Source organism: Mustela nigripes, chromosome 4 (assembly GCF_022355385.1).
Source record: "Mustela nigripes isolate SB6536 chromosome 4, MUSNIG.SB6536, whole genome shotgun sequence".
Classification (NCBI taxonomy): Eukaryota; Metazoa; Chordata; class Mammalia; order Carnivora; family Mustelidae; genus Mustela; species Mustela nigripes.
The window spans coordinates 165,725,805-165,740,773 of record NC_081560.1 but is presented as its reverse complement, the minus strand read 5'-3'; the positions used below and the strand labels follow the sequence as shown (position 1 = coordinate 165,740,773).

The following is a 14,969-nucleotide window of genomic DNA, read 5'->3' as shown; positions in this document are numbered from 1 at the left end:
GCTCCTCCTTGGGGAAGAAGTGTTCGTTACACTGAACAGGCTGACTTTCATCCTTCCCACACCCCCACCAACGCCTCAGCCCCTACGGGTAGGGGTCACTGGAGGGGTCTCCTTCCTGTTCTCCCCAGTCGCCAGGCCCCCAAAGGAGAGCAGCCCGTAGGCGAGAGGGGAGTAGGCCCGGACTGGATGGAGAAAGGGGGAAGGGAGGAGAGTGTCTTCACTGATGAGTCAGAGCCCGCAATGGGGAAGGCAGGCCTGCGGATTACCCCCTCCCCAGCCCAACCTGGCGGTCATTCCACTGCCCCCCTCCCCCCAGCAAAATGCAGATCCCAGCCTTAGGCGGGGGAGGGAGGACCCCCACTTAATTAACCCTTTTGGCTCTAGTCCTAACTGGTTTAGCAGGCACGGGAGGGGTGGTTAATTTAGGGAGGAGGTGAGCTGGGTTGCTACAGGAATTAGGAGAGTGCTTTCCCCGCCCAGGTTGGGGGGGGAGGGGATGGGATTTAAAGGCTTTCCAGAATAAGATTGGGGTCTCAGAGAGCGTGAGCGAGGGGGAGGAAGGGGGTGTCGGCAGTCCCTTTTCCTTCCCCGAGCGCGCCCGAGGTGGAGGGGAGAGCTACACCTCACGGCCCACCCTGGCTCCGCCTCCTCCAGTCCCGGCTCCCGCTCCAGCTCCAGCTCAGCTACGCTCCCAACTCGGCGGCACCCGGAGGACGGACACCAAACGCTAGGCTTCGCCTCTTCTACCCCCCGCCCCCCGCCCTTCCCCTCTAGGGTCTCAGCCTCCGTCTCCTTTTTTAAGAGCTGCGTCACATGCATGCCGTTCCCTCAACGCTCCCGGCCCCTCTCCGCCCGCCCGCCGCGCAGCGCACGCACGTCGCCGCTCGCTGCGCGCTCGCCCGGGTCACTTTGACACGGCTCTCCCCTCCCACTAGCAGGCAATTAGCATATTAATAAAGCCCGGCCCAGCCCGCCTGGGGCTGGAGAGCGAGCGCGGACGACAGCGAGAGTGCGAGCGAACGCGGGAGGGAGAGGGGGTGAGCGGCGGCGGCGGCGTTGGCGGCGGGGAGGGCGGCGGGAGCGCACAGACACGCACACGCACACGCGCACACACGGACACACACTCCGGAGACGCACACCCGCGCGCACACACGCAGAGGCAGCTCGCCTTCCTGCCTGGCTTCCTTCCTGTCTGCTCCGCGCCTGACAGGCCCCTCGCTGCAGCCAGGGGCCGCCAGCTCCGGGCCGAAGCCGGGCCGGGCCGGCGGCGAGGGCAGCGGAGCCGCGGGCAGCGGCGGCGGCTCATGCCCGGCCTGTCCCCGCGCGGGGCGGGCACCGTGACTCGGCTGGGCCCCCAGCGGCGGGCGATGTGAAGATGTCAGTGGGCTGTGCCTGTCCTGGTGAGTGGGGCGCGCGGCCGCCCGGCCCCTCCCTCCCAAGCCCTCCCGACAGATCCCTCACCCCTTGTTTGGCGAGAACTTGTGTGGGGAGCGTCGATGGCATGGCGGAGGTCGGGGGCTGTGAGGGGTATGCGGGGCCTTACTCCGGGGGAGGGCTCTCAAATGCAGATACGTAGAAGTCCAGGGGCAGGGAAGGGGTGCTAGGGGTAGTCAGTGTGTCCGTGGCGGAGGGGGGGGGGGCGGGGGGGGCTGAAATTCCCAGAATTCCAGGGTGTTAGCCAATCAGAAGTGAGTCTGGACTTTTGACCCCCCCCCTCAGGTCATCATAGAGTTGTGATTGGCTGGTTTGGCTTGCCCCCCCTCCCTGCTGCCTATTCCCTCTTACTTTTCCTGTGATACCCCCCCTCCAGGCTGTTTTTGTGGACTGTGTTTGGGGGGGAGGGATTGATTGGGGCCCATCTTGCCCCCTCCTTCCAAATTTTCCTGCCTGTTGCCAGGCGAGGTTAGCCCTCCTGAGGGACAAGAGGTACCCTGGGGAGGGGGGGTGCAGATAATTGGGCCCTCGGGGTCTGGCATCTCCACCCTAGTGGGAGGGGTAATATGGTGGCTACAGGCAAGTTAGGAAATAGAGTGATTTGTGGGAGTCAAGTTCAGGGGAGCAATACTTGACCCCAGAGTGAGAACTTGGAAGAGGACTCAGGCCCAGATCCCTGTCTCCCCAAAACACTTACCAACTCTTGCTAGTGACAGCCTGGGTCTGAGGTTTTTTCTGGGGAGGGGGAAGGCTCTGCCTCACTGCTAGAAGGAAAGAGAGAGGCTATGTCACTGGAGAGGTAGTCTTCAGAGGTCCTCAGAACATTGTTTATCCTCCTCCTCAGGACTCTGGGTTTTTGAATTAAGTGCAGGACCTTCTCTTGTCCCAGGCCGGAGTTAGCTTTCTTCTGAAAGTCAGGTGTCCCAGCATCTAGCCTGGTTTGGATCCTTGGCTTCTCCACAAGCCCTGTTCTCTGGGGAGCCCCATATTCCACAACTGAATCCCCACTACACACCACACACACACATACACACTCACAAACAAACATATACACACAGTCCCCAAGGGGAGCTGCCAGTGCTGAAGCTTCCTTGAAAATCATGTGACACAGGCCAAGCTGGGCTGGGCACACATTGAAAGTGCCTGCTGAAGCTGACGTTTAAGGGCCATGGGGGAGTCCCTTAAGGAAGGGAGGACTAGTAGAGAGAGCCTGAGGATCCTGGAATATCTGGGTGTGGGAACCCCTGGCTCCTGCTGCAGAGGGTGGGGGAGAGGAGGAAAGGGAAGAGCTCACCAAGCTAGAATCCTGCCTGGCCCTTCCTGCTCCTACCAGCTTGGTGTGCATGTTTATATATATATTTTCTTTATAATTGCCCTATGCTGGGTATCCATTCAGATCCATCCACACTGTGAGTCCTCCCCATGGCCTTCATCCTCCATCACCACACAGGAACTTAGCAGAAACTAAGGCTCTGAACAAGCTAGAGGGCTGAGTCTTAAATTTCGATTCATAGTTCCTACAAATAGTGGGTAGGAGGTGTGTATGGAAGCGTTGTCAGGCTAGAGGTAAATGAGAGGTTGGTCCTAAAGTTGAGGCAGGGTGCCTGGGTCCAGGAGGAGAAAGGATAAAGTTTCCCCCTCAGTTTCCCTGGGAGCAGCATGGGGATGGGAAGAGGACCCATGCACAGGGCGGGGGGGTGTGTGGTGGGGGACAGCTTCAGTCAATGCCTCAAAAGACATGTTCCTTTTGTGTGTCTGGGGGACACTCCTGGCTGGAGGAGAGGGGGGCAAACGATGGCTATGAGTGGGGAGTTTTTTTCCTGAATGTGAAGAAGTCTTTTGGATTGATAGCGCAGAGAGTGGATGGAGGTTAGACTTCAAGGAGAACCAAATGGAGAGGGGCCTTGGAGTGGCCTGGGGGTGGGGAATGTTGGGAGTTGGAGTAAGGGAGGGGACCAGGCTTGTTTGGATGGGTGGGAGCACATGGTTGAACACAAGGGCATCATGGCAGCATGTACAGTCTGGGCCCAGATACCCCCCCACACACTTGAGCAGGCCTGGGGTGGGGGCCGAGGCGCCCTGGCAGGCCGCCTGCCTGCTGCCTGCCTGCCTGTCTGAGTCTCTCCTTTGTGCTCTGCTGTCTCCCGGCTCCTCCTCCTCCCCCAGCCCAGCAGAGACAGCACATGCCCCACACATGTGACTGAGGGAAGCCAGAGCACACGCAGACCCACACACATGCAAACGCGGAAGGAAACACCACAAGACACAGACATACACACCCCTACCCCCCCAGCTCCCATAATGCTTTTGGAGTAGGTAATAGCTTCTGAAGCTTTGGTCAGGAGCAGGGAGAACCTCTGCTAAGGGGCATCACCTGGGCAGGGCAGGTTGCTGAGAGAGCCTGGGCCTGTCTGGGGCAGCATGTGGCTCAGAAGGGTTAAGGCAGGGAGGAGTAGGGGGAGGGGAGGAGGCAGCAGTGGTGGCGGCTGGGAGCCAGGAGAGGAGGATGGCAGAGCGCCAGGCCAACGGGAGGCCGGGCACAGACAAAGGAAGGGGGGCAGGCACACTGGAGGCCTGGGTCAGGGAGCCCCAGGGGCCCGGGCAGGGGGCAGTGCTGGTACCTTATCCTGTGGGCTGGGACAGGCTGCTGCCCTTCAGAGTTCCACCTCCAAGACGGGTGCTCCTCTCTCCTTCATCACCTTTGTCATTCTTTGCTGCTCTGTGCTTTCTCCCCACTGCACCCTCCCCTTCCCTGCCCCACCAATTTTAGGGCCTTCTAACTTCGACTTGTTTCTTTAGCTGGACCTCTTTTGCTCCTGTATAAGTGGGGGAATTAAGTCAGAACTGAGAAAGGAGCAGACTTGCTAGAGAAGGGGAACCAGGAGCAGGGCCCCTTTTTGAGTGATGGGCCAGAGTCCTGATACTTCTTGGTATTTGGGGGCCTTTCTGAAATTTGAGGAGACAAACTGGGTGGGGGTTCTGAGCTCTAAACTGGGGGCAGAAGCCAGAGCACACACAGCCCCATCCCTCTTCCTCATGTAGACAAGTCATTTGGAACCTGGAGTGGCCATTCCTTGGAGGGGGAAGGGAATGGGAATGGCTGCCGCGCCCCAGGGCTGGGCTTATATGAGTGGGGCTAGAAGTCCAGGGTTCCAGTTCAGGCCCTCCTGTTTCACTATAATCTGCTCAAGTTAGCATTGTATTTGGCCCTGTATTCAGTAGGGATCTCTTGAGGTACTGCCTTATGAATGCACTCTGGGAAGTTTAAAGGCATGAAACAAATGATAGGAATTGTCCTGTCACTAGGGGAGAAGTGTGGTCATCTCAGAGTTGGGCTGTTTATTTGGGAGTCAGTGGAATATTTCAGTTCCTGGTGGTAGGCAGTATGTTTCAGGGTCTGGCTGAATGTCATAGATTTCAGTGTTTGTGAAAGCCGGAGCATATCCTTCGGTCAGAACAGGATGGAGAATGGTATGCAGGTTTCAGGGAGGGTGGTGTATGGGATAAGTCCCTGGGTAATAGACGATCAGGTTGTGTATATAATAGTCCGTCACAGGTTTGGGGGGTATAATGCAGCTTGGGGTGTGTATGTTGGGGGTCAAAGGGCATGTGTCGCAGGTCCCAGTGTGTACAGAAGTCAGGGCTGTCATAGACTCTGTATGTGTGTGTGTGTCTTGGGTTTGGGTTTATTTGGTTTTTGAGGTATGTCACAGGTTGAAATCTGTATCAGGTTCTGTTTTAGGTGAAAGGAAGAGGTGTTATTCATTGTGAAGGGTGTTCAGAGAGCCAGGTGCAGTAGGACTGCAAGTCAGCCAGGGTGACTGTCATGAGAAACCTTGCCGTGGGGCTGTGCGAGTGTGCTTGGGAGTGGGGCAGGGCAGAGAATAAGGAATAGAGACTCAAATTGCAAAGCGATAGGAGGTCTGTATGGCTTCACCCCCTCCTGTGTGTGTGTGTGTGTGTTTCCTTTTTCCTTTTTCCTTTCCTTTTTCCTATCTGTCCAGGTAGTAGGGCCTGGACCACTATCCAAGTTTTAGAAACACTTCCTGTCTTGGGATTTCTCCGTTGCATTAGAAAGCAGGCCCTACTTCAGTAACCACATACCATTTTTTTCCCCCTGGGATGAGGGTAGGACTCAGCAGCACACTAGGTCCTTTCTGGGGACTGCTAGATGGGCAAATTGGCCTTCCCTAGCTGTGACAGTGCCTCTTTCCCTTGCACCCATGAGACTCTGGTGGTGGGGGTTAGGGAAGGGGGTTAGGAACTTAGCTGGGTTGGGGAGAGGGAGCTTGGAATGTCCCCCTCCCTCCAGTCACTGTTTACCCACTGAAGCAGAGTGTGTCTCTGTCAAAAATAACCCCCTGGAGGCTCCCCCCAGCTGCTCTGGGATTTCACCAGGGGCGGAAGCCCAGGGTGGCAGCTCTGGCCAGCCTTCCAACCTGGAAGATCACAGGGGGAGAGGAAGAGAGATTTGGGGGATGTTGGGGAGGCAGTTTGAAGATACTGGGAGTCTTCAGAGAGGAGAGCACCCTTTTCCATCCCTGCCAGTGGCTCTGGCTAGCCTGCGCACCCCAGAGCACCAGGCTTGGGGCTGGGGGTTGGGGGCATTTCAGTTCCTGGCCTCACACACCTCCCCTCCATCCAGGTCTCTCCAGGCCCAATCTGTTCTGTCTCCATCTCTCCCTCTGTCTCTCTCGGTCTCTGTCTCTCTTTTGTTTTTCTCAGCAGTCCTCCCTGCCTGCCTCCGTCTCTCCCTCCCTCCCTCCCTCTCTCCCTCTTCCTCTTTCCTCGCAGGGAGGGGGCGGGGCCGGTGGGGGCAGCTCCACCCTCCGCCCGCCCTGGGGCCTCATTCTGAGAGAGGCTCGGAGATCCGAGAGCGAGCGGGGAGGGAGGGATAGAAAGGGAGAAAAGGAAGGGAGCCGGCGGGCGCTGCGTGTGTCTGTGCGTGTGCAAGTGTGAGTGAGTGTGAGTTCTGGGCCCTGCCTCTCCTGGTGCCCCGGTGGAGGGGCCTGCTGGCCTGGGGAGGGCGGGCGGGCTGCTTGGAGGCAGAGGCAGCGAGAGGCGGCGGCGGGGAGAGCCGAGGAGGAGGAGGAGGAGAGAGGAAAGAGCGGAGCAGCCATTGTTGAGGGAAACCTTGCAAACAAAGAAGGCTCCGGACTCCCCGCGGCCCCCCGCCCCCCAGGCCGGCCCCCTGGCCCCCAGCCCCCGGCCCAGTGGCCATTGTAACTTTCCCCCCGGGGCTGTGGCCGCCGCGGGGCGGGCCAAGGCTGTGCGTGCGAGTCTTTGTGCGGCCGGCAGAGTGGAGCTCCCAGCCAGGCCTGCCTGTCCCACTCGGGACATGAGCGGCTGAAGTTGGCCTCCTCAGTCCTCACCCCTGCCAAGGCCCCTCTGGGCTTCCAGCTGCTCCCTGCACCTCTCCTGGCCCCCTCAGTTCTCCCAGGTAAGTCTGGGCACCCTGCAAGCCTGTTGGGAGTGGGTGGAAGATCCTGGGTCTGGCCCCGGCCTGGTATGCTTAGCTGGGGGAGAGGTGCCCCAGCTCATAGAGGCCAGGGCTCTCAGGCCTGCTGACCTGTGGTCAGCCCCCAAAGGGAGGGGGCCCACCCTTAGGTCAGGCTGGTTACCATGGAAATGCCCAGCTGGAGGTGCCCCCCTCAGCCCCAGGATGCAGCTTCCATCCTGAGAAAACTTTACTAGTTCTGGACTCTACCTCTCGTCTTCATCCTCCTAAGGGCTCCCAGATTGCTAGGGGTTGTGTGTGTGCGGGGTTGGGGGGTGGGCTATGTATGACTCCAAGGCTGATGACACATCCCCTTCACCCCCACCCCCTCTTTGCTCCCTCTACCCATGCTGCTGGGGACAGGCAGCAACAGGGACAGATGGTCTGGGTGATGTTCCCTCCCCTTCTCTTCTCACTCCCAAGCCCTTGTGCTGGGGCTACTGGGAGTTGCTATGGCTCTGAAGAGATGCTGAGTTTGTTTGTGTCCATTCACTGGAGGTATAAACAGAGGCCTCAGAGCTTTGGGCTTTAGCTCTTCAGAACTGTTACCCAGCCCCAAGCAATGTCTGCCTGGTCTCTGGTGAGAGAAACTGAAGCTCTGAAACTTTTTTCAGAATTAGAGAGGAACCCAGGTGTCCTATCTTCTGAGGGTCTTGAGCTGACACAATCAAGTAGTCCTGAAACTGTGGGGCAGAGGCGGTGATGTTTTTGGGGAACGGATGGCCTAGGAAGGGGGCAAGGACCAGGTCTTATAATCTAGACTCTTGGGTCATTGGCCAGACCTGGCCTTTGGTAATCTCTGGGAGCTGGGGGTTCTTACATGGCCTTAGTCTACCCATCTACGGAGTGGGGAGACTTGGGACTGGTGAGGGGGGCGGCGGGGAGGACTGTCTCTTTCCTAAGGTTATAGGCTCCTCATTCAGTCTAGACGGGCATGTGAAGGCTGTGTGCTGTGCTGGGAGCATGTGGATATGGCCTGTGAGAGATCATGCACTGGGCAAGGGCCTGTTGCAGGAGCCCTGGTCCTGCCTGGGGCTGCTGGGTTCCAGCTCTTGGTAGGCATGTCAGGGCGAGCTGAGGGTGGAAGCCTGCTAGGCAGGATGAGGCACACGCGTGTACAGGCACACACAGGCTCTGAGTCTTGGCACCTTCAGGAACTGTGTAGTGTAGGCCCCTTTGGGACCCTCCTTTTGCCCATATTGTGAGGAGGGGGCCCTGGAGAGATAATTAAATGATGCATGTTGGCACAGGGTCTTCTTTTGTCTGTTTCCCTAAGGAACAAAATAGATTTTGCATCTAATTTGGGGAGGGGGGGTTAGATACAGCCAATATGGTCACCTTTCCAAACGTAATCAAGTTCTGGGGATGCCAGGAAGCACCTAGGTGCTAGGACCTTCCTTCCTGTGCCTCAGTTTCCCCTCCTCTCTGGTAGAAAGGGGGAAGATAGGATTGTAGGGGTGCCTGGTTCATATCTAACTATGAATGTAAGATTTCCAGGAAATATTACACCAGGAGTAGTGTGCTGCTCATTGAGGTGGATAGGGGACACGTGTGCCCATGCATAGAGAACATAAGCAGAGACCTCTGTCTAGTTAACCTCATAGAGCCCCCAGGAGCCTAGGTTCCTTCCCAGGCCTAGATTTGTAAGTAGAGTGGAATCCATTGGAGGCCTGTCTGTCTCTTTTCTCTACTGCAAGTCTCAGACATGAAAGGAGGTTGAGGCTTTGGGTTTCTGGTTTGGAGACAATGCTAGACCCACGGTGGGTGTGGGGGAGGGGGCTGGGCTGATAAGGGAGTGGCCGTTGGTGGAGGAGGCAGAAGGCCCAACTGGTTATCTGGTGGGAGGCACCCAGCAGGCACCCACTCCCCTTTATCTTTCTATCCCCTGCCCTCCTAAGACCCTGGGGTGGGGAGGAGGGGCAGGGAGTTGGCAAATTTCTCACACACACACACACACACACACACACCAGTATCCCCTCCCCCCAGCTTGGTCTCTAGAGGGCAATAGAGGGGTGGAAATACTACAGGATATGGGAATCAGATCTAGGCCCAAGTCCTAGCTCTGCCACAGTTACTAGCTCTGTGATTTTGGCAAGACCCCTTGAGCTTCCTGTTGCCTCATCTGTAAAATGGGGATTTTTATAGTTGACCCTGCTACCTCACAAGGTCGTTGTGATGATTGAACAATATAATATAGCTGAAAAGGGGATTTATCAAAATTAGAGTCTAATGTTTGGATATTCATTTATTTTATGGTATTGACATTTCTTCCCAGTTTTAATTCTGTTATCCAGGGCTCAGCCACATGAAGAAATGTGGTCTTGGTTAATAGGGCTGAGTACTTCTAGTTTCATGATAAAACAAAATTGAAGCTAGATTTAGAAGCAGAGGTACGTGTTCCTTTGGGTCATCCCTATCCTCAGTCCACCCACTCTGGGGGCTCTGGAAGACTAGTCCCTGTCCGCACAGTCTAGGAGACTTCCAGGAAAGATCCTGGGACTCAGAGGACCCTTTCTTCCTTTGCCTTCCAGGTTGTTCCTCAAAGTCGTTCAAGCTGTACTCACCGAAGGAGCCCCCGAACGGCAACGCCTTCCCCCCCTTCCATCCCGGCACCATGCTAGATCGGGATGTGGGGTGAGTCTTAACCCACTTCCCATCTCTTCTTCTGATGGGATCCTGCCTGAAAGAGGGAGGGAGTGGCACTCCCCAATAATTCCTGTCTTCCACCCCATTCTCATAGCCTCTTCCCTTACACAGCCCAACTCCCATGTACCCGCCTACATACCTGGAGCCTGGGATTGGGTAAGTGGAGTCCAGTAAGGAGGGAGGTGCTTTCTATTATATGGCTGAAGGCAGAAGTGGGGGGTGGGGTGGGAATACTCCTTTCCTACTGACCTCCCTTCTTCACTTCCCCCAGGAGGCACACACCATATGGCAACCAAACTGACTACAGAATATTTGAGCTTAACAAACGGCTTCAAAACTGGACAGAGGTATGACCAGGGGAAGAGGGCTGGGAGGGGGAGGACCATCTGGGAACCCCTGTGGGTTGTCTTCTAACACACACACACACAAACATACAAATATCCTGCCCTGTGCTCCTTAGGAGTGTGACAATCTCTGGTGGGATGCTTTCACAACTGAGTTCTTTGAGGATGATGCCATGTTAACCATCACTTTCTGCCTGGAGGATGGACCAAAGAGATATAGTGAGTGGCCTCTGGGGGTCCTGCTGGTTCTACTGTGAGAGTAATACCTCCTGTGTCCATCTAAGGACTGGGAGTAGGTATTTGTCTCCGGGGGTCTGTTTTGGCAATGATGGCATCTGCCTGACCCCTTTGGAAGTCCTTCTGTTCTATTGAGTTTGTCCCATCTCTACAGCCATTGGCCGGACCTTGATCCCACGCTACTTCCGCAGCATCTTTGAAGGGGGTGCTACGGAGCTGTACTATGTGCTTAAGCATCCCAAGGAGGCATTCCACAGCAACTTTGTGTCCCTCGACTGTGACCAAGGCAGCATGGTGACCCAGCACGGCAAACCCATGTTCACCCAGGTCAGCAGCCCAGCTGGATGTGGAACACTGAAGCACTTGGTTTTGAGTCCCCTCCTTTCTCCCAAAATATGCTCAGCTGTTCCCCAGGGAGGCAGAACGGGAAGTGCCAAGACAGGAAGGGAGTGGTAGGCATGCACAGCCTCCATCAGGCCTTTACTGAGTTCGCACGTGACAGTTTTCTGGGCCGCAGGGGTGCACCAGTGAAAGAGAACCTGCTCTCATTGAGCTTATAGCAGATGAGTGTATCACTAGCTACTTGGGAAGAGGACAAGGTCTATTTAGCATTACTGCTGTGCGTGTGTATGTTGGGGGGGGGTGGCTGACAGATGTGTGAACATGTGATCTTGGTCAGTTATGCGCCCAAATTCATGGGCAGGTGGCAGAAGTGTATTCAGTGGGAGGGTTGTGAGCAAACGCGAGAACAGGTGCACTTTCAGGTACATGGGGAGGGGGCAGGGACTTGACAAGCTTGTCTCCAGGTGTGTGTGGAGGGCCGGTTGTACCTAGAGTTCATGTTTGACGACATGATGCGGATAAAGACATGGCACTTCAGCATCCGGCAGCACCGAGAGCTCATCCCCCGCAGCATCCTTGCCATGCATGTGAGTCGTAGGCAGCACCCAGGCTGCCAGGGTTGAGGGCAGGAACTGGGGAGGGTGGCTGGAACAGGGTCTGGCGTTTTGTGACCGTGACCTCAGACAGAGGGTTAGAGTATCTCCGTCTGAAGAATGGGTTTCATAGCAGCTCCTCTTCTCCCTCAGGAGCGTCACAAGGCTCAGGTGATAGGTCAGATGAGCAGGTGCAGCCCAGGTGCTAGTGTTCTCTTCCTCCTCACCTAGGCCCAGGACCCCCAGATGCTGGATCAGCTCTCCAAAAATATCACCCGGTGTGGGCTGTCCAATTCCACTCTCAACTACCTCCGAGTGAGTCCTTCATTGCGTAGTTTCTGCCCATCCCACTAGGTGTCCACTCCACGTCAGCTCTCCCCTGACAAGCCACCTCGTGGTCTCCCCTTAGCTCTGTGTGATACTCGAGCCCATGCAGGAGCTCATGTCCCGCCACAAGACCTACAGCCTCAGCCCCCGTGATTGCCTCAAGACCTGCCTTTTCCAGAAGTGGCAGCGCATGGTAGCACCCCCCGGTAAGTGCCTTCCACCTGCCCCTGCTCTTACCGGGACCCAGTGGCACTCCCCGCCCCTGGTTCCGTCCCCTCGAAAAGCCCCTTCCTCACTCCTGGCTCTGCGAGATTGGGATCAGGGTAGGCTCAAGCTCTTTAGGGACCAGAATGGGGAGCAAGGGACTGGAGGCCTTTCCCCTCCTAAATCTCCTTTTCTTGGCACAGCGGAGCCCGCACGGCAGCAGCCCAGCAAGCGGCGGAAACGAAAGATGTCAGGGGGCAGCACCATGAGCTCGGGGGGCGGCAACACCAACAACAGCAACAGCAAGAAGAAAAGCCCAGCCAGCACCTTCGCCCTCTCCAGCCAGGTACCTGTAAGCATCTCGGCTTTCTTCTCTCTTCTGGGCTGCCCTACTGCTGACCCCTAACCCTTGACCCTGCCCCAGCCTGAGCTCACTAGCAGGCATAGAAGCAAAGACAGTTTTTCTGGTGTACTCTGCCAGCATGGGCTGGCTCCTGTCACTGATGAGAGTCCTTGTCAGTCCCATGGCATGGTTGTGATCACAGACTCAGAACGTAGGACACGAAGGGACAGAGACAGCCATGAGAACGTGGATGTTCAGGAGAGACAGCTTGGAGGCACACATACCATTAGACACACACTGACAGAGGGACACACGAATTTGAACGTGTGCAATTCTAGAACATGCACATATGCACATGCACACACTTTCCCCATTGGTGTTTTGCTGTCTGCTTCCTCTGTCTTACATGTGGACGAGGTTTAGGAGCCCTCTGAAGTTTGGGGGAGATGAACTAGGGAGCAAGGGGAGTAGATTGACTTCTCCTAGAACCTAGTGTTTGTGGGTTAAAGGCTGTGACGCTCTGCAGTCCTTCATTGGGAAGGATTCCAGGGACTGAGGGTGTCAGAGGAGTTGGGGTTTTAAATTGGGGTGAGAAGGGCTTGGGGGTATTGAGTTTCCTGGGTGGGTATTGGGGCTCTCTGCTGCCCTGGGCCGGGCGAGCCCCTGCCCCGATTATGTTTGGGGACCTCCGCCACTCTCAGGATGTGATGGTGGTGGGGGAGCCCACCCTGATGGGCGGGGAGTTCGGGGACGAGGACGAGAGGCTCATCACCCGGCTGGAGAACACCCAGTTTGACGCGGCCAACGGCATTGACGACGAGGACAGCTTTAACAACTCCCCTGCCCTGGGCGCCAACAGCCCCTGGAACAGCAAGCCTCCATCCAGCCAAGAAAGCAAATCGGAGAACCCCACGTCACAGGCCTCCCAGTAAAGGCCGTGCCATGGCCACCCAGTGCTCTGCCTGCCTGCCCCACCCCTCGCAGCCCCAGGGAGCAGAAGACAGAATGAAGAGACTGAGCATCTAAAATGGGCAGCCTCCATCCACCCACTTCAGGGAGGAACTGGACTCGCTGGGGGCAGGTGCCAAGATTTGCCCCCCAGTGGCCCTGGGCTGGGCCTGGCCTCTGCAGAGCCTTTTGGGGGAAGGGGTTACTCATGTGGATGCCTGCGTGGACCCTGGGCCTCTCAGAAATGTCCTGACTATCCCCCAGGGCATTTGCCTCCATCTTCACCCCAGGTTCTGGGTTCCCCATCCTCCTGATCCCACCCCCTTCAAGCCTGGGGTTGTTTATCCCACAACCCTTAGGGACTTAAAGTTATGGGGCTTGGTTGAGTGCCCCTTTCCTAAGCCTTCCCCTAGGTGGCTGGTAGTAGAGGGCTGAAGCTCTGGCTCCTCCCTGCAGCCACCTATCCCAGCTCCCAAGTTTTTTAAAAAATAATATTATTAAAAATGTAAGTTTAAAAAAAAAATCACTCATGTACCCCCTTTTTCCCTTATTAAAAAGTCCAGCTACCTCCCTACTCCTGGCAGATGTGGGGCTTGGGGCCCAGGCGGAGGTGAGTGTGGGGGTGGAGGTGTGCATTGCCATTTTTTACAGTTGGAGAGCTTCAGACCAAGGACATACTTTGCCATCTCTCTTCCCTTTTCTCTGGGGTGACTGGAGTTGGGGAAGGCATGCCTTGGGGTAGGAGGCCATTGATGGCCTCATCTTTGTGACAACCCCCTGCTGTTGTCTCCGTCTCCCCATCCTCCAGGACTCTGGCCTGCTGTCCTAGTGCTTGTGACTCCCAGTGTTCCATGCCCAACCCCCTCCCCCATGGTGTGTATGTTCTTAAAAGTCCTCCACTAGAGCAGCCGACTTGGATGAGGGGAAGGGAGGCGCCCTCCCTTAGGAAGCGTGGAGGGAAGGGAGCACCGTTGTTTGTTGATGTTTTTTGTTTTGTCTCAGTTGGGCAGGCATGGGATGGAGGGGGTGGGGCTCATCCACTCTCTCCAGTACTCTCTTCCCCCCAGCTCCTCAGACTGTGTATCTAGTCCTCCCCTGTCCTCCACCGAGGGGAAGGAGCCACGGAGGGTGTCCTAGCCCTAAGCCCACCTGGGAGCAATAGACCTCTAGTCCCCAGTCGAAGTGAAGGGTCTTCATCTCCAATATCGCTTCCATCCCCTTCCTCATAGAAGGGAGGGGGGAAGCAGCCAGGATCCTCAGCTCTGTTTCACAGTTGGACACTCGGAGGCTCTGGGCCCAGGGTGAGGCCAGGAGTAGGGTCCGATGGGTCTGGGCCCAGCTCTGTGGCTTCGCTGCCTTTTCCTGTGGCCAGTTCCAGAAGTGTTAGCACCACCTCTCTCCCCTACTCTTCCTTCTGGATTCTGGGGTCCCCCGCACCCAGTTTCCTTCACTCCAGCTGCCACTGTTGAGAGGATATTGTGTCAGGAGCTGAGGGAAGGGGTGGGGAAGATGGATGTCCCACCCCAAATGTAATGCCTTTTTTTTTTTTTTTTTTTTTTTTTTGGGCCATTTGAGTCATGTATGGTACCGATCAATAAAGAGACTTTTTGGTTTGAGAGTGTTATCTTGATCATTGATGCCTAAAATTCAGTCCCAAGCAGTCTTTTCCCATACCCCCGCTCCTTCTATGGTCCCTAAAATCAGTTATTAGGAAGAAAGTAGGAATTGCTTATGGATCCCCCTTCAGTCTCATCTCACATTTCCCCTCACTCTTCTGCCCTTGCTCCTCCTGTCCCAGACTGGCCCTTGTCTCCCTCAAAAGCTGACTTCCTTGTCCCCTGGGACAATTGTTCCTCACCCCCAACTGCCATGGGCCTGCCAGACCAGTGGCCTTCCTGAGGCAGGTTTCCTGGGATGGAAGGCCCTGTATCAGACTTTTGGGGGAGGGGGTCAGGGCCAGGGTCCTTGCCTAGGCTTGGGTTGGTGGAGCTTTGGGTGGTTAGAATGACTGGGAGACTTGGTCCTATTTTTGTCTGAGATTCCTGTCCCTACCC

General features: G+C 56.3%; 1 protein-coding gene across 3 annotated transcripts; it reads left to right on the top strand.

The window, feature by feature from the left end:
* Window positions 1-995: 995 nt before the first annotated feature.
* Window positions 996-14,533, top strand: LDB1 (LIM domain binding 1). Of its 3 annotated transcripts, none has more exons than XM_059398416.1 (11): window positions 996-1,400; window positions 9,463-9,565; window positions 9,689-9,733; window positions 9,849-9,924; window positions 10,038-10,140; window positions 10,313-10,485; window positions 10,965-11,087; window positions 11,325-11,408; window positions 11,503-11,626; window positions 11,828-11,970; window positions 12,669-14,533. In XM_059398416.1, the coding sequence occupies exons 1-11, from the start codon at window positions 1,376-1,378 to the stop codon at window positions 12,897-12,899; spliced, it is 1,230 nt and encodes a 409-aa protein (XP_059254399.1). In that variant the 5' UTR covers window positions 996-1,375; the 3' UTR covers window positions 12,900-14,533. The 3 variants fall into 3 exon arrangements, with proteins under 3 accessions (XP_059254399.1, XP_059254398.1, XP_059254400.1); XM_059398415.1 differs by having other exon boundaries at window positions 1,246-1,400; window positions 11,828-11,976; XM_059398417.1 differs by lacking the exon at window positions 996-1,400 and adding an exon at window positions 6,673-6,874 and having other exon boundaries at window positions 11,828-11,976.
* Window positions 14,534-14,969: the final 436 nt, after the last annotated feature.